Below are 23,226 nucleotides of genomic sequence, written 5' to 3'. Positions count from 1 at the left end.
CAAGTACTTACCAGCTCAGAGTCAGCTGCAGTTCCCTGCTGCAGCCACCAGGGACTGCCCGAATCACCAAAGCTCTCCAAATCTTTTCCAAAGATTCAGAGTTTTGAATCAATTCAGACCTTTTAATTGGTCCCGATTCAATTTGGATTTAGAGATTCAGCCACCGAATCAGGCTGAATCTCCTCTGAATCAAATCACCACCTGAAGCTTTGCACAGCCCTACTCCTTACTTTCTTGCAATCCAGTTATATCAGTAGCTTCTATTGTTTTGTTTTCATCATCATTTCATACCTGTTCATGTTTTTATCCTGATCTGCTTCCCTGAATAGTTTGCTTTTCAAGCAATTTTGGTAACAGGTACGGTATGTGGAATTTTTAAAAACGAGGTAACTGAAATTATAAACAAAGTAACAAGAAAGGAAAACAACCATGATCTCACTAATTGTTTGCTTGCCCTCAAACTACAAGTATTTCCTTGTAGATGAATTCTTAACATTTGAAAGCCAAATTTAAGCAGTAGGGCATCATACATACATACATAAGGAGGCCAGTTGTCAGTACTGTAGGTCATAAATACTTTTCATGTGAACCTTTACCAACTGAAAAGCCACAATTAAAAAAAAAATGTAATTGGCAATCATGCACATAGGAATAGACTTCAAAAATCTGTTCACCTGTGGTGAATATGATGAAACTGGCTTAGAAAAAATGTCATTAATCCTAGAGTCCATTTTAGTACTTCAAGGAGGATATGGACAGTTTGCAGAGTCCAGTGCAGAGCAACAAAAAATAATTAGGGGCCTGGAAGGCAAGACTTATGAGAAAAGGCTGAAAGAACTAAGGTTATTGAGTCCAGAGAAGACTAAGGAGGGGATTTGATAAGTTTTCAAATACCTGAAGGGCTGTCCCTATAGCCACAGAAAAGCTGTAGGGGATAGCGCTAGGAGTAATGGCCTCAAGCTACAGCAGAAGAAATTTAGGTTGGAGTTTAGGAGGAACTTTCTGACTATGAGGGTGGTCAGATATTGGAAAGGGCTGCCTAGAATTGCTGTGGAATCTCTATCCTTAAAAATTTTCAAGAGCAGGCTAGATCAGAAAAGGTGACTGATAAATCAAAAGCACGTGAATACCCACACTAACAATTCAAAAAGGTCCGCGCCGCCATTTGAAATTTCTAAAGGAGTCTGCACCTCCATTTGAAATGTTTTAGGTGTCCACAAATGAAAAAAGGGTTAAAAAACACTGCTACAGACTCCATGCTATCCCTCATCATACTCAGAGTTCTGGTCTGGGTAGATGGAACAGGAGAGAAAATACCTTCCAATTTCAACTGCCATAGATGCTAAATATGGAGCAGCCCAAGCTGGGTTCAAAAAATGGCATAATAAAACCCATAATTGCTAGAAAAATCTAATGTTTAAACAGATGTGTCTTGTTTCTAGACGGTAGTTAAAAATTTGGCAGATCTTGAATTTCCAAAAAATTTCTGCAGAAAGTGCCTTTCTAGTTGCAAATTTTGTACAGAATGTTTTTAAGCTGTCTTCCCCATTTCCCTTACATAGGAAAAGGAAGTTTTCAGTAAATACTAAGAGAAATGAGAACAAGATGAACCTGGTGTTTGTGGGAAGGGCAAATTGGTCTTTTTAGTCCTACAGGATGATTACAAAAAAAAGTAGATAGTAATGGGGGTGACTCAGCAGCTCTACATAACCCCTTAGGCAAGTAAAAAGGTTTTTAATACGTAAATGGGACTAAGACCAAAAAACTCTCTAGGACATAAAACAGACCCAGACATGAGGGCCCCACTTCCTTCTGTCAAGGAAATGTTGTGAACTCAAAATAGCTGGGCCCATGACTATAATTTCATTTAGCAGGGCAGGTGCAGGACAGAGCTGTGGCTCATTTGGAGGGCACGGAGAAGGGAAGTGGCTCCTGCTGTTGCATGTACCGTGGGAGGGCATGGGGGTTGGGGCATGCCCCGGATCTGCGCAGGGCCGGGCGGGGTGGGCCGCAGCTGTGGGCTGGGGCTGAGGGTTGTGCTGGGATCTTCCCAGCAGGGGAGGCGGGGAGAGGCTGGGCTCCACTGCACTTGGGGCAGGCAGCAGCAGGAGCGCTGGGAGGGGGGTTGTGACCAAAATTTGGAGTGGCTACAGCCACTGCCAGCCCTGAGCACAGTGCTGTTCAGCTCCCCCTCCACCAGTACAGGCCCTGGCCCCAGCCTGCAGCTGCACCCTGCCCCGCCCTGCGCAGATCCAACAGTATGCACCCCACCATGATCTTCCAGGGTGCATGCAGCAGGAGCCACTACCCCTCCCCATGCCCCCCCAAAACAAGCCACGGCTCCATCCTATCCCTGTCCGTCCCACCCCAGCTTGGCAGCGCCTACCCCAGCCACACTCCCTCCCTCACCAGAGGGGGGTGTTGATCTGCACCCCACACCCCTTCCCTCCCCCCTCCCTGTCCACAACAACAGACTTCCCAGCTGCACGTAGCTCCATGTTGTTGAGCTGTGCTCCTCTCTGCCTGCGTGCTGCATTGCAGCTGCATGCATGCATGAGCATTTATCAGCCAAATTATCGGCCACATCAGGCCGATTTCCAATATAGTCAATTTTCTGTATATCGGTGACAATCCAATACCAGACTGATGTATCAGTGCACCTCTACTCCTTAAATTTTCTTATAATGGGAGGTGCCTTGTTTACAGGCTAAAAATATGATAAGGATTCCAGCTAAAATCAGATACCCTTCTCCCCTTCTCTCTGCTGTTCCTACTCTTCTTTTTCTACTGTCAACTTGGTTAACACTTCTACATATAAACCAAAGACAGGGGGGAAATGCTTCTTCTATCATCTTAATGGTGTGTGTAGTAGCGGCATCACCTGCAGCTTGGCATATTATCAGTGGCCCTTGTATAGGTAGAGTGTAGCAGGTTCTTCATACTTGTTTATTGTGAAAGCCTGTACAATATTCTTCCCTAAGAATAACAATCTATATCCTTCATGGAATCTATAAAAGACCACCATACAATCTGGCGCAATTATACATTGGCATAAGCGTAGAGTTTGTGGTCAGGATTAAGGTGCATTAGCAGAAATGCATGGTATATTGTGTACTGCCTTGCTCCCTAAACCTGGCATACAAAATCAGCTTGCTTGCTTGGAAAGGAGAGGTTTACTTCCAACTCAGTCACGTGGTTATTTTGTCTTGGACACTTGCAGACAACCTTTCTGACTGGGTAGGAATCTGTAAACCACAAAATACTCATGTTAAAAGAATCCAGCCCAAGTTGCTACTTTCATGACTGTTTGATTTCCTTCCTTTCTTTTTAAAAAGAATGTACTGTAATCAAGATAAATAGCTGGTTCAGTTCAAGCAGTTCAGCTTCATTTGTTAACAGGGCCATAAACAACATTATGGCACACAAGAAATCCTACATTTAAGTACAAAATCCATTATTAGACATAATTACAATGTTGTAACATCCCTGAGAAGTCATCAGAAATAAATGGGAAAAACAGGTGCATATACAGCTCGAACTTTTTTGATGTTTAAATAGTTAAAATTCAGCAATTACTGTTTTTTCTGAAGGATCTTGGGTTACTGAATCTGTCTGTCAAATCTTCAGGACTGGCTGCTTGTTGGGCAAAATGGGTGGTTGTTTCATCACCGAGGCATGTTGTAATAGAGCAAGGGAAAAAATCTGCATTTGTAAAGACCACGCAATTAATGAAAGAGCTGTTTCAGAGTAAAGAAACTGCATTTGTTCAGGTTAGAATTAGGATCTAATCCTGAAACCTGTAGTAACACAGCCCTTTACCCATCAGGAGTACCAGACCTGCAGAATCAGATCCTGCTCAAGGAAGGGGTTGCCAGAAAGTTTCAAGTGAGGCAAATGCCATTTGTGCCAGCTATATAATTAAAGATAGCCTGTTTTACGTAAGATACCAAATCTCTGGATATATAACTAGTAGCAAAATTATCCTATTTCTACTTCTGATTCTTTCCTATGGAAGTGCAATCAGGTGGAATAATTGTACTTACAATTTTTCAGAAAGAGGAATGGTTAGAAATGTGGACACTTCTGTTTGGGCAGAAACCATGAAGCATTGAAGCAAGCATTCACTTTTCTTGCACTTGAGGTCACAAATTTATGCAAGTCAAAAATGTAGGGGCTGCCAAAAACATCATGCTGCACTCTACCAAATAAAAGGACACTGTTATTCTTACAAGGAAAGGTTTGACAGGACAGGAAATAGGCAGGGTCACAGAAGTTTGCTTAATACTGAAACTTATTTAACCATCTTAAAGCCAAAGTACAATAACAGATCAAAAAAAAAAAAAAGGAAAGAAAAGAAAAGAAAAAAAAAAAAGTACCTGTCTGAACTATTAAGGAGTTCCAGCCAACCCAGAAACTGGAGAACCTCAATAAAAATACCTGTAATTTTGCCATGTTATCATATGTCATCTGTATTTGTGTTAACAAGTGTCATACATTTTTAAAATTTATGTTCAAAACTGTCAGCAAAAGACAGAAGAATTGGAGAGCTCAACAGAGAGTTTAACAAGCTGAAAACTAGCTTCATTACAATGCAGTCATTAAGTAAACTGCATTCCACTGAAGGAGGAGGGGGTTGAGGGACAAGAGAGAATATGAAAGATAGGAAAAAAGTTGCTATTCATTACAATTTTCCATTTTTGTTGAAACACAGCAGGAGAGCAAAGCCACAGGCTTCTCTACTGCTCTTGCATGCCAGGAGGGATTATGCAAACACTGCAACCACCCAAATCTTATTTAAATTATAGTCATTGTTCCCCTTTTAATGGTTATACTTTTTGCCTGCTTTCACTCAAATATTACTGCATCTTGCTTTCTGCCAACATAGTCCCACTGGGAGTCATCAACTCTTAATTATAGATGAACAGATCTTTGAAAAAATATCCCTTCAGAAGAAAAAAAAAAGGCACACCCTAAGCAGAGAAAAGCAAACTTTAAGTGCCATCTAGTGGCTAATTTACTGAAAGTATGTGGAAGTGCCAAAACTCTGAACATACACCAGACAGGTAGATTTGTTAGATACAGCTAGGCTGAGGAAGCTGTTTGGACTCAGAGCAAAGTCATGTCTAAGACTAGCATTTAGTGTACCAAGGAACTGGTGGCAGGGCTTGGATTCAATGGTGCCACAGTCTCTCAAGCTATTCATGTGTAAGAATTTTGGCCCTGGATATCTTGAATGGTAGAGCCCCATGGCAGCTACTGTCCCTACAGGACTTTTACCGTCCTATAAGAATGTGTATTTTTTCAAGGTGTCAGCAGCATTGCTTTCAAGCCAAGCCAGCTAATACCATTCCCTTCTGACTTCAGCTCCAACCTGGGACCAGAAACCACAAGAGCAGGTTGGCAGCCAAGCATTTAAATGCAAATACTACTCTTCTCCTATTTCAAGAGGGTTTGCATTTTAAATTCTGATGGCATCCAGCCCTGGTTGTAAGACTGTTTTTTAAAACAGAACTGCCAGATCATTGTGTCGTAATTTCCCTTTCCTTTCCTTTCGGAAAGGAAAAGCTTTCAATGCCCCAAAGAATTTCCACCAATTTCTCTCCTCTTGCCTTCTTTCAAAGCACCACCCTCCTCCCCACCACTTGTTGTTTTGCTGCAAACGAGCTTTAGTTAAAGCACCCCTGCTGCCACTTTTCAGCGTGGCGGCGCTGGTACATGAGACGCTGGAGCACAGTAATTACCAAGCTCCAGCAGACTCGATTTATCAAGTCTGGTCTGCCACGCCATAATTACGTCAGAACAGCCTTGCTGCATGTGTATAGGTGCCCTTAAATACAAAGACACTAATATGTTTTTCTTCTTTCCGCTGGTATGAATTGCCATATTGTAACTTGCCATCCAGCAAGGTTTCCTTCCACTCTACACAGAAATAAAGCAAGAGTTAGCAGTGAAACTTGCTCTCAACTGCCACTGGAATTTCCTGTAATTCCGCAAGTCCCAAAGAAAATACCAGCTAGACCACCCATTTCTCAGTCCTTCACATCTATGCATTGTTCAGGTGCATCTCTGCTTGCATTTTCCTCCCCAACACATGCTTTTCAATCAGATACGGCTTTTCAAATTTCATAGGCATTAGGACTAGAAGGAACCTCGTAAGATTGCTGGGTCCAGCCCCCTGCCCAAGGGGCAGGAAGTCAGCTGAGGTCAAAGGATTCCAGCAAGATAAATGTCCAAATATTTTTTGAAAGTATACAGAGTAGGTGCTTGCACTGCCCTCTGGGGGGAGTCTGTTTCAGACCTTGGGAGCTCAGACAGAGAAATTTTTCCTTATGTCCAGTCTGAAATGGTTCTGCAGGGATTTGTGGCCATTGGATTTTGTCATCCCCTGGGGTGCTCTGGTGAACAGGCATTCCCCCAGATCCTGATGCACACCCCTTCTATACGTATAGGCTGCCACCAAGTCACCCATAAGCCTGTGCTTCTCCAGGCTAAAGAGTCTCATAACTCACAGCCTTTCTTCCTAAGTCCTGTTCTCTTGCCCTCTGATCATGTGCGTAGCTCTCTGGACTCTTTCAAACTTCTCCACATCCTTCCTAAACGGTGGAGCCCAGAACTGGATGCAGTACTCCAGCTGTGGCCTCACCAAGGCTCAGTACAGCAGGAGGATGACATCCTGGGTTTTGCTCAAGATGCATCAGTAGCACGGCAACGCTGGTACAAGATGCTCCAGGAGCTTTAATTTAAAGTGGCTATTGGAGATGCTCTCATTAAAGCCTCCCCTGCTCTCCCCCTCCCCCAGAGTACATGTATAAATGCCCTAAGGTTGTCCAAGCAGATACGGTACCAGAGTGCAAGCAGACCATTCTCCCTATTGAAGGGAAGTACCATCAATGCAAATGAACATTTTTATCAACATTTGCCCTCGATACAGAAAATATACAGGCTAAATGTATATATATATTTTAACTCCAGGGTATTTTGGGTCACAGATGTCCAATGATGATAGAAATATGTACTCTCTAGAAAATAAGATACTAATTAAAATTTTACTGTTCCTGAACCATATGCAGAATTCCAAAGTAAGAGACTGCAGTTATCTTGTTAGTATAGTAGTTTAATTTATACATGGTGTTTAGTATGATGTGAACTAGAAAGCACTGTGGGGTTTTTAAAGTAGATGGAATTTTTCCCATACCATATTGGCAACAGTCCTGCAGCATCTCTTTGGCTGATTTTTTCTGAACAGGTATTAAGAAATGGACTATGAAGTGAAACCAACAGTGAAGTGAAATTTTAAACTTATTTCCATTAGCTCTTTGGCACAAACCATCTCTACATAATATTGTCATATGTCTCTCTTGCCCCATTCTTGCTTTGTAAGATTATGCACTTTGCAAATATGCCTTAATAAAATGTTCAGTTGTGATTGTATCCCTGTATCTCACTATCAGCAGTATTTTCTTTTATAGCAACTGAAAAAAGTATTCTAGTTTCCATATGAGATGCTTTAGAAAACCATATATATCTGGAAGTAAATTGGATCCTGACCTAGAATTTTTTAATTTATCCCTTTTCTTATATTAACCAATCTCCTAAGGTTTCCTTGTTGTGGTTCTCTAGGGAAGTGATATCAGTATACTCTCCATCTCAATTATTTCTGGGAGGGTTAATTTACTAAATAAAGCATAGCTTGTTCTCATCCTTCCCTACAGGCTTGCACCAAATGCAGTCCTATTGTACCTTGCAAGTGTCATACACCCTCTGACAAATGCAGCAAGTCCTGAAGGGAAAGATCACAGAAAATAGAACCAGCAGTGTGTGTGTATTTACAACTAGGTCAGTATAATATGCCTGTCAAGCTGTCTTAGCCAGTATGTAGCCTTTCATAGGGAGGCAGCTTCTGCATCACTTTCAGGGTCACATACCAGTGAGCTTGTTGCAGCAAATGGAGACAAAGGATTTAGCACCACAACTACATGTACAGATAAAGACTGTCTTAGTCCCAGACTGGTCCCTGTTGTGTTTCAGGGTACCTGTGACAATTGATAAAGCAGGGGTGGGCAAAATATGGCCTGCAGGCCAGATCTGGCCTACCAAGGGATTTTGTCCAGCCCATAGCCGGCCCCTTGGCCACACCTGGCCCAGGGAGCAGCCCAGGCTGTTGTGCATGGGGCTGGTCTTACCAACTCTAGGTGTGTGGCAGCACAGCAGCTGGACTCCACTTCCTGGCAGCCCCAGTGGCAGCAGCTCCACAGAGACTAGTGAAGACCTCCATGGGCAGGATGCGTGGCAGGGTGAATGTGACAGGGTTGTGAACTGGTGGGGAGCAGCGTCCACAACTGGAACAGGTAGGCAGGGCCAGGATCTTGGGACCATGACAGTGCAGGGCTGGGTCCTCCATATGCCCCTACAGAACTACACATCCTTGCAATGGGTGTTGGGGAATGGATTGTGGCCCTGCACTGGACCCCAGCCTCACAATGTCACGGCCCCAAGACCCTGGCCTTGCCCACCCGTCCCGCTGCCGGTGCTTCCTATCCACCTGTGGCCCCATTCCATCAGTCCTGGGTGGGTGCTGCTGAACCAGCCTGTGACAGCTCACCAAAACTCCCTAAGTGGGCCTCCGGTCCAAATAATTGCCCACTGCTGCAATGTGGGCAAGCAATGAATATGCAATGAATGAACCAACAAATAAAGTTCCCTGTGGTCTGGATCTAACCCGTGAGGAGAAGCAAGTCTGACACCCTTGCTTTAAGTAAGCATGCTACTGAGCATCACCTAAGTTTGCTTCTGAGAGGGGAGAGATACGTAGGAAATTTTGTACGATGGTTTTAAACTTTTTATTTTCATAGATCCTAAAATTCCAATTCCTACATTTAAAGAGAATTCTAGAAACAGGCACATCTAAAAAGAAAAAAGCAATATTTAATTTACAATACCCAAGTACAATAAGGACTTATTACATCCAAGTCTTATCTTCAGTTCTTTCCAGTTGAGCCAAAGCCACCCACACCACGTTCAGTGTCATCTAGATTCTGAAAAATATCAAACGTTAGCTTTTTCAGAAAGTTTTAAAACAGTAAAATTGTTCCTATTCTTGCAAAATTCATTTAATTTTCCAGAGCTGATGAGTGATTTATAGCATAAGAGATATAGCGTAAAAGCAATACCTAACTAAAGTACACTTAAAAAAATAAAATTAAAATTCAGTCCAGGAATAAGTTTTACACTCTTTGATTTTTAGCACACAATACATGTTCAAATACAATGGTTTAACAATAGTCATCTCCAAGAAAAAAAAATGCATCTAAGACATTTTTCTTTCCATCTGTGATATCCATGGTGTGCATTAGTGTTAATTGTTAGAGGTGCACCAATAAAGAAAATTGACATTATTGGTAATTGGCATTTTTTTCCACCAGTGTAGTCTAATGTCGCCAATAAATGCCTCGTGTATGCGCGCAGCCCCATACATGCATGTGGCCTGGAATGCAGCTGAGCAGCTTGGAGAGCAGCATCTAGGCAGTATGAAGGGAGAAGGGGTCTGGGGGAGAGGGGCCCTGGCCCTGGCCCAGGTCTCCATGCTGGGAAGAGGCCAGTGCAACCCCTGGCCCTGAACTCACAGCAGATAGCCCACCCTCACCCTGCAGGTGCTGCCCTGGCTAAGCAGTGTCTGCCCCTACCCCATTTGTTCCCTTGCTGTGGGGGCCTTGATCTGCCCCCTCCATGCCCCTTCTCCCCATAGACTTACCAACTGGATGCTGCTCTGCAAGCTGCCAGGTTGCATATTGGCCATCAGTAGCAGCCAATATGGCTGGTTAATAACTGGATATTGGTATTGGCCAAAAAATCTTCATCAGTGAACCCCTAGGAATTGTTTCAGTAACAGATCTGCATTCCACTTCTGCTCTTCCATGGACAACAGTTATCAACCAGTGTAACTTGTATTTTAGGTAAATGCTGGGCAGAGATACCTACAGTTTGAAGTGCTCTCAAACTGTGTTAAGTTTATTAATGTAGGAATTGAACATACTCCGATTGATCACTGATTTTTTTTTTTTTAAATGAACTCTTCTCATGCCTGCCCATCCTTCCAAGATATACAAATTTACATATTACTGTTATAGTTACCAGTGTTACCTTGGATAAAAAAGGAAAGTTATAGAGATTCTTTAGTTTGCTTGTGCAGCTATTGATACCACCATGAATCTGAGCTTAAAAATAGTTTTTCATATGCATCTTAAAAGCCAAACAAAATGTTTCATTCCACTAGCTTACCTGAACCTCCTCAAGATCAGGATAGAAGATACGTTCACAGATCAGCTGGGCAATCCTGTCTCCTTTTTTAACTTAAGGAAATTAAGTTGAAGTTGTTTTAATTTGTATTAAGAAAAATAACAATCTCCATTTTAAAATGTCATAAAATAGTAAAGAATTAGCTCTTGATTTGCATCTCAATTAAACAGACTTCAGTAGCAACGCTAAGGTCTAAATTATGATTAATTGGCAATTTAAAGCCATTCAAAATGTCTCAAGTTCACATTAATGACTTAAATAGCTTAAATTAGGCAAAACAGCTTCAGATAGATTCATATTTCAAACAACCTTTTGCAGATGATGTATTTTCATCTTTTTCCCAAATTAATGTTCCCTAGGCCATCATTCACCATGGGAGGTCTTCATCATTCTTAACTGTTGTCCCAGTTAGGTTCATTATGCTGGAATTTCACTTTTGGTAAACCATGAGAAGCTCTCACTGAACATAAAAAAAGTTAACTCTTGAACAGAGCTCTACACCTCCCTGCCTGGGCTACAATCTATCCTATCCTATCCATTTTACTGGGAGCACAAACCTTTTCATGCTGTCTGGCTGAGGATTTTCCCTACATCTGATTTGCAAATGGTTGCTAGTTGTATGGTAACCACCCATAATTATTCATGAAACTTCTGCATTAAACTTGAGAAAAGTAAGGGAAAATGTAGGAGGCTAACTGCAAACACAAGTTTTGTCAAATTCTACACATACCTTCAAAAGGTTCCTTGCCAAAATTAAAGAGTACAACACCAACATTTCCTCTGTAATCTTCATCTATAACTCCAGCTGCAATAAAAAAGAGTAAGTGCAATACCTAAATTAGTAGATGAATTTCATAACCTCAGAATAGTATCATTAACATTACTGAAAGATGCAGTTAAAAGTATATACTAAATCCTGGAACATCTAAATGCAAATCTAACTTTACAAACCAAAAAGGCTCATGTTTTCCTAAAATTTAATATAATATTTCAACAAGTCTTTATCACTGTGCTAATGACATTGGGCCCATATTGCAGAAACTTAATTTTTTTTAATAAAAAAAGGGGATGCCATCTCTCTCTTCTAGATTTGAAAAGGTTTCTAAATACAGGCAGTCCTTGACTTACGTTTTGAATTGCAACATTTCACACTTAAGTTTATAAATTGACACTGTTTTAACTTTACAACTCCAGTTTTGACTTTACAATGCTCGATCCAATGCAACGCCATGCCAGCGAACAAGTTCGCTGCATCGCTCATCTCCTTGGAGAACATCTGTCCAAACTTCCTTGGACATTTTCTTTAAGAGAGCAGCCAAGACTCCTGAGAAGACTCCAGCCAAGAACCCTTCAAAAAGTACAGTAAAGTCACCTCAAAGAAGTCCTTCCAAATCAATACGATTGCTATTTACAATATAAATACATTAATGTAGCTATAGTACTCATCTATAATTGATCAAGTACAAAATTCTGGGGTATTTTTGTTGAAAATAGGGTATCGGGCCTTGGTTCAGGAACCAATCCCCCATTTATAATAGTGTTTCTTATGGAAAAATTGGTTCCAAGTTAGGTTTTGACTTAAAAACGTGGTTTTCAGGAACCAATTGTTTTGTAAGTCCGAGGACTGCCTGTAGCTTATTAAAACCCAGAATGATCAAGGTAATTGTGGCAAACTTCAGACCCCTTTTGTAGTATTAGCACTCTTCTAGACTGAAGCAGAATTGGTTCTCCTAGTTTGGTCATTTTACTTGAAAAATATTAGCGAATTTACAAAAAGTGTCTTGTATAGAGCAAGAAAGCCCCATGCAGATACCCAGCTAACTGTACTAGCTCTGGGACTAAATGAAAGCAGTAAAGTCCAGTTACTGCATCCTTCACACAGACTGCTTAGCTTCACTGATGACATAAGTTATACTGATTTAACAAGGAGAGACATCTTCCTTGTGATTCTTCATCAGCTGTTTTAATTATTTTGTTAACTGGGGCAATTTATTTCAGAATGAAACCCCTATCAGATTACCGCAGTTTAGGTTTGACTTACTGAAGGAGAGAGGGGGCTACATGGATGGTTACTGCAGATCAGCTTTTGAAACACAGTCCAAATAATCTAATCTGTCCATGCCCAAGAACGATGTTCACTAATATTCAACTGTAAATATTAGAGGTGCACTGATGCATTGGTCCATATCATATCGGCACCAATAAAAGGAAAATTGACATTATTGGCAATCTGCCTTTTTTGGATGATGTGGCTGATCAAATGCCACGTGCACGAGAGCAGCCACAGCATACACATAACTAGGAGTGCAGCCCAGCAGTTTGGAGAGCAACGTCCAGACAGTAAGTTGGGGTGGGGAGAGGAGGAGGAGCAGATAAAGGTCCCCACAGTGAGGGACTGTGGCACAGGCAGGGCAGAGCCATGGCTCATCTAGGGGGTGACTCCCAGTGCTGCATGCACCCCAGGGGAGGCATGGGGAACATGTGCCCCCCCCAATCTATGCACAGGGTGAGGGCAGGCTGCATGATGTATGCTCAGGGCTGCATCAGGCTCTTTCTGGCAGGGGAGCTGGGTGTGCGCTGTGTTCGGGGTGGCCAGAGGCAGGGCGGGCAGTGGCAGTGCTGGGAGTGAGACTATAGTGAATTCTGGGGTGGTTGTAGCCTACTCCATAGCCCCCCTTCCCAGCACTGCTGCCACCCACCCTGCCCACCCCTAGCCCACAGTGGCAGCCCATCCTTGCCCCATGCACAGAGTGGGGAGGTACGTGCCTCCCATGCCTCCTCCGAGGTGCATACAGCAATTGGAGTCCCCCCCCCCAACATGCTGTCGCTCCATCCCACGCCCTGCCCCAGTTAATTCTACTCCAAACCACTTGGAACAACGTTAAATTAAAAAGCTATTATCAAAATAGCAATGAAGAAAAGTTTCATGTCAATGTGGATGCTGCACCTAAAAGCTCCCCGGTGTTCAAAAAAGCTTCATGGGAAAAAAACCCCCCAAAACACTCCCACCACTCCTTATCATCAGTTCTGCTGGATTAATACTATCGTCAGCAAGAGACCAAGGATTAGACAAGGCTCCTCCTATAATTAATTTAACTTAGACTAGCTTTCAGTATGACAGAAAAGCTTCAGTTGCAATGAGGATCCTAAAGGAATTTGTAATAGAACCAAGGGCAATTTTGGTAAATTCCTACTGTAAACACCAGCCTGCACACAGACTTGCACTGACTTAATAAAAAAAAGCTCCCACCTAGTTAAGTCAGTATAAGCATGTAGAGACAAAGCTTAAGATCCATAACACAATATGGGTAATATATAATACTTGTTTTCTAATTTTCTAGTGATATACTTTATATTATTGTTTCTAGGACCTTCCATCAAAGGATCTAGAACTCCTGCACAAGCATTAAATCCCATAAATATTAAGTGCACAGTGCTAGACAAATAGCTTCTCCTGCTTTAAATTATAGTATACCAGTATCTAGCTAACTGAGTGTGTCAATATTTCACACGTGATACGTGATGGGAAATCTAACCCGGCTGTAAACTGAATCTAGACAAAACTATTTATATTCTCACCTTTATTGAAGTTTAGTTAGATATGTAATTCAGTACATTTGCTGAATGAGGCAATGTGGTTGGCATGCTGAGAGAATGTATATTCTGCACATAAGTAACAAATTCAGATATTATATATGCACACACAAGTTTGGTGCAAGTATTTACGGGTGTGTGTGTGTGTGTGTGTGTGTGTGTGTACACCTGTAAATACCTGCACCAAACTCATTAGGTTTCTGAACTAGTACTCAGTGTGACATCACAAATGGTCTGGAAGGACTTCTGTCCTGAAAGTGTATGTCAGTCAAAATCTGGACTAGCAACTTCTGTATTATTAAAGACAGATAATTAAATGTATTTATTTGACATAATTCATGCTAGTTTTACTCCAAGTAATAAAACTCAAAGCATACTAGTCCCAGTATGTTCTTATTTTTAAAGTCTAACTACTCTGATCTAGACACCCTAGTTACATTTTCACCCACAAAAATCTAAATTATTTAATTGCTCTTTGGCTGATGTCTCTAATGAAATCACAGGGATGATTCCATTCTGTATATTTAAGCTGAACTCAGCTGAAGTACTATTACTCCGACATTTAAAACTATAACAGTAAACATCTTTTCCACGTAATGCCAAAACCACACTTGAAGTGTTGGTTCACATCATTTTAGAGATGTGTAACTATTCCTAATTTACTTCCTTGATCTGCTACCTATTACTAAATATTTTCTGGGAAAATAGACAATCATATAGCTGTACGTACAAGATCCTCATGCTCCACCAGTACACACCAGTGCTCTATGTGAACTGCAGAATCCTATGATAGGAGAGAGACTAAGCCACTGTTTTTTTTTAATTAAGTAGTCTTAAGTGTGGGAATCAGTTTATCCTAAAATGATACCAACGTCCAACAAAAATGAGATTTGAATATCTGTATTTGTTCCATGATAAACCAAAACCAAGATGTTATGCTCAATGATGTTCATATTTTGCTTGACAAGGGTAGTTTAATTTTTAATTAACTGGATGGCTCTGATCACCAGCTAAACATCTTTCCTCAGAGTCTCCCAGCTGGGATGGAAAAACTATTAAGTATCCAGGTCTGTAGCCAGAGTAAACAAGCATTAGTTCATTGATTTAAGATGTCCATTCACTTCTGTCTAAAGTTAAATGAGCATCACTGAATTTTTTTTTAGTGCTATTTAAGCTTTTGAATTGCCAAGAGTTAATATAAATAGTCTTACTGTTGCCTTCTTGTTTTAGTGCCAGACTAATTTTTATTGGAAAGGTGAGTCACTGACACCAATGATTTACAGCAGATGAGAATCTGACCTGAAGTATCTTCTGTGCCTTTTAAGATAGGTAAGCATCTTAATGCAATTTCAGTAACTATGGCTCTACCTAATACTGTAACATTTGCTATGAAGTTTGTCACTCAAACATTTTCTTTTAATAATATGTTCCAGCTTCTGATCATTCCCTTCAGCTCTTCCTATGTACACCTGGTATTGTGTGCCATCTACACTTTGGCACTATTCTGTAACACAAGGTGTCTCTCTTTTTGCCAAGCAGTTTCTTGCTGAGTTAATATTTTTACAGGTCTCCAGTAGATACTCTGACACATACCCCTCCTTTTTATTTTAAAAATCATATTTTGTTCACAGCCCAAATTAGGTACTCAAAAGTATGCACGAAACTTCAACTGAACATTAAGGTAGTTAATACAGTTATTTAGGGCAAAAGCTTACCCTGAATAATTAACTAAATTCAGTACATACCTTGCCTCCTTTGGAAGTGAGCTAGGATACCATTCTCACTATGTCCAGGCCTCCCTTTCCTTGCTCAGTAACCGTTTCATTAAACCTCAAAACATAATTGTCCCATCTATCTGTTCACAGACACTGCTTTTGTGCCTACATATCATCCCTTTCCTCCCTAGAACCAGCTGTAAGTTTTCTGCAAATGGTGAGGAGATGAAGGTAGAACCACAGTCAATGGTACCATCACTCCCTCAGTCCACATACTTTGACTTTTGCAAAGAAGAGTTAGGCAGTATTAATCTCTGCTGAGTACTGTCAACAGGAACGTGGACATGAAGTGACAGCCAAACGCTCTCTAGATATAAGATACAAACAGACTTCGCTTTTGTTGCAGCATCAGTTGCATCAGGATGCATCTCAGCACAGCTGATCTGACTGATCAGCAGAAAACGATGGCATTGTAATCATTATATTATAATAAAACATTCACTCACAAGGACAAGTATGCTTATGAGATGCAGATTCCATGAAAACCTATCAATGCCTTTTTTTTCCCCCCACATGAGGTGCCACACCAAATGTCAGGACTGTTTTCCACTTACGATGTGTTTTATTAGCTTTTTCAAAATGCTGAACATAAGGTTGTACAGTTACGCACTCAAGGTTTCATGCCAACTTTCCTATTTCTCAGCTTAACTATGCACCCTTTTTCTGTACCCCAGTGTACATGCAGTGATAATCCTATTTAAAGTTATAGAAAAGAAATGTATTAAATTAGTACAACTTTCTACTTTGCATTACTATGTGTAGCAGATAGCATTCAGGAGAATAACTATATCAGAGGTTCTCAAACTGTGGTCCGCGGACCACCACTGGTCCACGAAAGCTCCGTTCAGGTGGTCCACAAAAAGGTGATCTAAGGCTAAAGCTGACAAACATTACACCCTTCCTAGAACTTAGCTCAGAAAAACAAGCACATCCATTGCATTAGAAAGGTAAAAGTACTGATATTAAAATATAAGTTGTGCGCTTTTGATTTGTAGAACAAAAAAATGTATTAAGTGGTCTGCTGAGACCCTCAGCAATTTTCAAGTGGCCTGCAAAAAAAGTTTGAGAGCCACTGAACTAAATCATATGTTGATGCTGTATCTTCCATGCCAGAGGGAAAAAAGCTCCCTTAAGAGGACAGGCTCAAACTCCCTTGCAGTATGGAGCATGTCAGTAGCAAAGCAAAACCTTAGTGTCTTCTAATGATCTTCAGCTGGTATGACGCACTAGTGGTCTCTCCCCACTTACAGAGATTCTGTGACAGCAGCAGCAACTCAGATGGACATAGATATTGATCTTTATATACAAACTATTAGCAGTGTGATAAAACTGAATTTTAGCAAGCAATCCAAATCAATACAGGCATGGACTGTACAGTCCCTCCTCCTTATGTACCAGGCAATTTTTATTATTTAATATGCAAGCCTCTGGTAAATTTCACTTCCATGGAGACTTTTCTACTACCTCATGTTTGGAAGAGAAATAGTCTTCACTTTGCATATGCAAACTTACTTGACGCCATTCAGTGTTAACTGAATAACAGAGAACCAAAGTCACTGGTTTTGAACAATGATATGCAACATTTGCTCCTGACTATACTGAAACTGTTTCAATTTGAGACTTAATAGGTAAAGTACTTCAAAGTTTTCACTTTTTTTCCTAGAATAAGTTAATACTAGAAAGATATGGTTAGGTTCAAATATGCCTCTTAAATTCTTGACAGATATAGGACAACACATCTTAACAATAAAACTAAAATTATCTTGTTGAGCAACATTTGCGTTAGGCACCTGGCCTACATATCAATAGTTGTGTTGTATATTACTTCAGACATTACTATTTGTTGTACCTGAAAAATTAATAAAGCAGATGCCCAAAATATGACCCAATTTTTCTTCTAACCTAATCAAAACATTGGTGGACTAGCAAGAAAATGAAAAACCTCAGCTACACAAGATACAGTCCAAAACAGTTTAGAGACTTAAATCTCAGAATGCATCTTATAATTATTCTTAATTAACTAGATGACATAAGACTACCATTTAAAATTAATAATAATTTCAATGTAACCCTTAAGAGTAATGCTGTTAATGAAACTATAGTTCTTACTTTACAACTTAAGTACCTGATCATGATACAAGATAAAAATTTACAAATGTTGTAATGGGAATTTAAAATATCTTACCGCCAACATCTATGAAGTGCTTAGCAGCTAAACCAGAACGTGGAGCTAGAAAATAAGAAAACATTTCCCCCAAATTTAAGAGCCTTTTCAACAGTGAGCTTTTAATATACATTCTATAGAGGGCAGATTGCTTAAAACCATCAACCCTATCATCTTCATAAGCTCTTTTTAGATTCCTTATAAAACCAACATGTTGTCCTACAAATATTGCAGCAAGTGGTTGCAATATGTTTTAAAATAAATATGTATCAATAGCTTCAGGCTACAGTAAGACTGCAGTTTTTAAACCAACTTGCATGCATCACTGTTTAAAGTAACTAAAATCCTGGTGTTACCCTCAATTATCACTAGAAGAAGGCTATATCAGATGACCATTTAATCATTCACTTTTGAGATTACCATTGAAAACCATTTTCATATTAGACCCAACAAATAAAACACAAAAATGCAATGTATTTTAGTTGCACAAGACATTATTCACAGTTCTATGTAAAACTTAAATCCTGGTGTAACCTGCAGCTAATTAACAGTATTTACGCAATAGGTGCCAATATAAATTAACTATAGGAGAGGCTTTGATTGGGTTCAGGCCTCTTTGTTATGGCCTGTAGCATAATTAGGGGTGGGCAAGCACAGAACCAGCCAGAATGGTGACCTTTGTGGGATAGCTGTATGAATGCTGGACCAGCAGCAGCAACTAGGGATGGCTTGAGTTCACTGTAGTAACAGTTAGGAACTTGTTGAATCTCCAGCTCAGGTAATGCTGATATACCTCCCCTCACATATACTCCTAGGTAGGATTTTGCCCTAGGCACAAAACTTGCTAATTACATATATGGCTATAGCTATTAAATTTGGCTTAAGAACTTCACTTCTTAAGCTTTACTTAAGAGAGAGCACTAGGATATGTGAAATATAGTTTCATTCTTTTAAGTTTTTGTAGTAAGGGAACACTGAAACTCTGGTCACATTTTTATTTTGGGATGGCTGATGGTCTTAATTTTGTTGCATAATTGAGCAAGTTATACCCATATCCCCAAACAGGCTCCCTTCCTCCCTGTATGATTATTACATTGTGCCTTTTCGTAGGTTTACAAAGACTTGAAAAAATGGTAGCACAAGCCTCAACTCCCTTAGAGGGACCACTCCTAAACAAGTTATTTTAGTCTATTGTAATTTAATCATTGGCCTTTCTTGACTTTAACAAGAGGATTTTTGTTCTGACTATTGAAACTCTTTAGAGATACAGCAGCAAACTGAAGCAATAACTTACCTCCTTTATCAGCATCTAAGTACCGCAAGTATTTTAAGAGAGAGAACTTGCTATTCCTACCCTGTACTTTGTTTTATAGGAAATGTGTACACAGAAGTTAAAAGTAATTACTTTAGTTTTGAAAACAAAAAAAACCCAAGATTGATTAAAATCCTAAGTTCATTTTCCATGTTTATAAACTACAACTAGACTTAATCTGCACACCATAATGGGAATAAACTACTGTATATTAATAGTATGACACTGAACAGTATCAAAATAATTAATTTAACCAGACTAGGTTTGTGTTAAGTTAATGCAGTACCCAGAAATGGCTTGAAAAATGTTTGAAAAAAGGTTACATTATGTGCAACCAATTAAGTAAATTGCCCCTACTTTCTGTGCATGATTTTGAAATAATCAGTTAATTTTCTAAGAGACATCTCTCTTAATAAGACAGATCAGCAGGTAGAGTCTACAGATGAGAATCCCTTTTCTCTAGGTAAGTCTAGAATGTATAACTGGTACTGGGTGTGCTACTGACATAATCAGGTTCAAAATTTCAGCTGAACATTAGTTGTAAAATATGGTTAGGTCCCTAAATAGATTTGTCCAGAAATGGCTTCTCTCGACAGAAGTGCAACTATGACTTCCCTGTAGTTGCATAATGTAGTATGTAATTAAATTAGGTATTAACTCTTCAGACTTGTTTATGGACAGGGTGCACAAGAACTCCCTGGAATTCATAGTATTGTATTAATAACTCAAGGTATAACAGATTACAAGAAGTCAGGTAGGTATTTTTAAGTGCTTATCAGCTGTTGAAATGCATTTGATTCTACTACTTAAGTGTACACTTAAAACAATTTTATATGCATGTTCTCCAATGGCTCAAATTACTTATCCACTCTTATGGTCAAAATATTTTGTTTTGTCAAGTGATATCAACCAAACGGTCAAGATTTTTCAACAGGAGATACCACAATTAGCAAGTAACCTGTTAATTGTTTTCCTGGGCTTACAGGGATGTTGTTTGAAGAGGAAAATTACAGAAAGGGGGTTTTGGCATAGTAATTGCATCAATTAAAGCTTTTCTGGAAACTAAGTAGCCACTCAAATAGATGTAAAGGTTGCATCTACTTAAAGAAACAGACATTAAAATTAATGAAATTTTGTTGCATGGACTAGGTCCTGTGGCAAGCTACAGGAATAACCATTGCACACTTCTTCAGTCTAACTTACCTACTCGGCCATAACATCCAGATGGGAGGGAAATTTGAATATCAGTTTTAACTATAGCCTTTTCCATAGGAGGAATCACACAGTCATAGGCACTAAATTTAAAACAGATGCATGTTAAAATGAAGAACATTTTAAATATCATCTTTGTAAGTCAATGACCACCCCCACAGAAATCCATAATTAAACCAGGTAAAGATGGGGAAAGAACAACTACTACAGTATCAGGAGAGATGGATAGTTATGTCAGTCTCAAGTTGGGCAGAAAATGATGCAGGTCACTCAGAAGCATAAGTTTTTGTAGGCTACAGACTGCTTCCTCAAATGCTGACTGGGCTTGGAGAAAATGAGTACTAAATGGAAAGGAATGAAGTCACTGAAACACAAAGGGGGAGGGAAAAAAAAGAGACTGCTCAGACTAATATTAGTTATACTGGAGTGTCAAATTTATCTGGCCCTGTAAGTCAGATGAGTGATGTGGGGCTGGGCCGGACCAGCCCTGCATTCTGGATCTGGAGTGGGTGTAGTGTGCAGCCCAGTTCTGCTCCAGCTATGCTGTGTGGCACCCTGTCTAGCATGGCCCCACAACAGCATGTGACTATTCCAGGCTGTGCTGCACATAGTGGCTACTCTGAGATGGGAGCTGGAGCAGGTGCCATGGGTCACTCTGAGACCCTTCAGGGCCAGCACCAGGGTCCAGATGATTGGGCTGCATCTCTGACGCCCTTGAGTTATATTAACACTATGGTATTACTTTAAGGGCTGGAAAATTGAAAATAGATACTAATAAAGGCCCTGCTACACGTTCAAATTGTAACTGGATAGAAACCAGCTCTGGCTTCGTTACACACTTTCTAGCACTAACTTTAGAGCTAGTTGGCTCTTTTTACAGGTGCTTTGTCATTTTTGTCCTGTGATAATTACTCTGTACCTGCGACTGGTCTACATTTATGGCCCAATTCACCAGTCTTACTGCATGGTTCACCAGTGAATTGTGCCACTTATGCAACATGTAACAGGGGCCTCAGACATGGCAAATCCTGATGCTGGCACTGCTGATGTTGAAATCTCTCAGACTCCAACTATTATAAAACTCAGGCTAACGAATGGGGGGGCATCACCCAGGGCACCAGGAAGGCTGCTCAGTTTGGGGGATGGAAACTGAGAGGCGTGCACCAACGCACAGCCTCGAGCCCAGCTATTGTGTGTAGGTGCCAATGACATTGTGAAGTGACAAACATTGTCACCTGTGCTGATTTTATTCTTAATATCTGCTGTTGTGCTCCTTCTTGCCCGACAAGAAACCTGCTGCAGGTAGACGGTGTGATACAGAGCTCAGTTCCCGTAGCTGCTCACAGCCTCATCCTCCCAGCACAGCGGGGAGAAGAAGGGGGATCCTTAACTTGAGGCGGGGGGTGTCTCACGAGACGGGGTGGGTTTCACTGGCGGGCCGAGGGGGGAGGCCTGGGCCTGCGGGAGGACCCCCTCCAACCCTTACCTGTATAGGTCGTAGCCGGCAGCGCGGGCAGAGCCGCGGGACGGGGTGAACGCGTTCTCTGACAGCTTGGCGAAGCGCAGGCGCATGGCAGCCTCCTCGGGGCCCGCGGCCCTGGGCCGCTTGCTGGGGGATGCGGCGGGCGCTGGTTGCGAGCACGGCATGGCGGGCAGTGAGCGCGGGACAGGGACCGATTCCCGCGCGCGCCGTTCGAGCCACTCGCCCCGCCCCAGTGGTGCAGACCACGCGGTGGGGCCGGGGGAGCCACTTACTTCATGTGCTGCGCGGAGGACCGCGCCCCCCCCCTCCCGCCGCAGAATGGGCTCTCCCAGCCCCTCCCCCTCCTGCTCCCCTGGAGCCCGGGGCCGTGCGCAGAGGCCCTGAGCGACGGCATCCCCCCTTCCGCCGCCCGCAAGGCCCACCCCCCCGCGCGCCCCCGGCTCTTACTGCAGCGCCGGAGGCCCGCGAGCGACCGGGACAGGCGGGCAGCCAGCATGGCGTCTCCCGCGGGCAGGTGGGGCAGGGCTTTTCTGTTGCTAAGCGCGGCCCAGCCTCCCCCTCAGCAGCGGGTGCGCGCCCCGCCCCGCCCGGTACCTTCCAGACCGGAGCGATGAAGCGCGGCGCTATCCACCCTCAGCGGCCTCCTCTCTAGTTCCCGGGGACGAGCGATGGCGCCCGGCGCCGCGTTCCTGGAGCGCGGCAGAGACAGCGCTTCAATGGCGGGGCCGGCCTGCGCGGGGGGAGCGCCTCGGCCCGGCCCGCTGCGCTCCGGTGTCAAAGGCAGAAGCAGCCGCCCGCACCCGCGGGACTACGCGCCTCCGTCGCGATCCGGCTCGGCGCTCTCGGCAGGCTGGGACCGCGCGGGGCGCTCCGTGAAACTGCAGCACTAAGATCTCGTCCCCCCCGAGCGCCAGACCCACGCCGACAAAACGTGCCTCTGCCCGCTTTTACCAGGGGCATTTTGGGGGGACGTCCGAAACGGTCGCATGCAGCTAAAGCCCTCTTAAGTTTTGTCACCCAAGCCTCTTTTTAGGCAGTAGATTGAAAGGTCTTATGGGAAAAATCCCCAGCAATGTGATTTGGTGGTTCAGGGATGTATTTGGCAGCCGCATTGGTCTGAAACAGCAATGCAAAACTCTAGAACTCGTGGTTCGGAGATGATACCTTTGATTAGACCAACTAAGACATTGCAAAAAATGTCTATTTCTGCAAGCTTTTGCGCTCACACTTCCTTCCTCGGGTTTGGGAAATTAAAGACAATTCCATCTTCAGCTTCCTCTGCAAAAAATGAAGTGTATTTCCTACCTGTGGGGACTTTTTACCATTTTTAATTTTCCCTGAGCCTGAGGGAAGGTGTGTGAGCCCAAAAGCTTGCTGGAAAAGATTTTTA

At 42.0% G+C, this 23,226-nt stretch overlaps 1 protein-coding gene and 1 long non-coding RNA gene across 4 annotated transcripts; one reads left to right on the top strand and one right to left on the bottom strand.

The window, feature by feature from the left end:
• Positions 1-2,404: 2,404 nt before the first annotated feature.
• LOC109309038 lies at positions 2,405-21,874 on the top strand. The gene is made up of 3 exons (XR_002100770.1): positions 2,405-2,420; positions 17,219-17,224; positions 21,797-21,874. It is a non-coding gene; the product is annotated as an uncharacterized LOC109309038 (long non-coding RNA).
• Positions 8,907-22,527, bottom strand: DUT (deoxyuridine triphosphatase). Of its 3 annotated transcripts, none has more exons than XM_019533625.1 (7): positions 22,431-22,527; positions 21,840-21,981; positions 20,345-20,436; positions 17,851-17,895; positions 11,027-11,101; positions 10,279-10,349; positions 8,907-9,035 (listed from the first exon to the last, which is right to left on the bottom strand). In XM_019533625.1, the coding sequence occupies exons 2-7, from the start codon at positions 21,923-21,925 to the stop codon at positions 8,979-8,981; spliced, it is 426 nt and encodes a 141-aa protein (XP_019389170.1). In that variant the 5' UTR covers positions 21,926-21,981; positions 22,431-22,527; the 3' UTR covers positions 8,907-8,978. The 3 variants fall into 3 exon arrangements, with proteins under 3 accessions (XP_019389170.1, XP_019389168.1, XP_019389169.1); XM_019533623.1 differs by lacking the exon at positions 22,431-22,527 and adding an exon at positions 22,284-22,385; XM_019533624.1 differs by lacking the exon at positions 22,431-22,527 and having other exon boundaries at positions 21,840-22,075.
• Between the last annotated feature and the right edge of the window lie 699 nt (positions 22,528-23,226).

Source organism: Crocodylus porosus, unplaced genomic scaffold (assembly GCF_001723895.1).
Source record: "Crocodylus porosus isolate Cpor-Errol unplaced genomic scaffold, CroPor_comp1, whole genome shotgun sequence".
Classification (NCBI taxonomy): domain Eukaryota; kingdom Metazoa; phylum Chordata; order Crocodylia; family Crocodylidae; genus Crocodylus; species Crocodylus porosus.
Note: the sequence above shows the minus strand (reverse complement) of the source record. Positions and strands in the feature narration are given on the sequence as shown.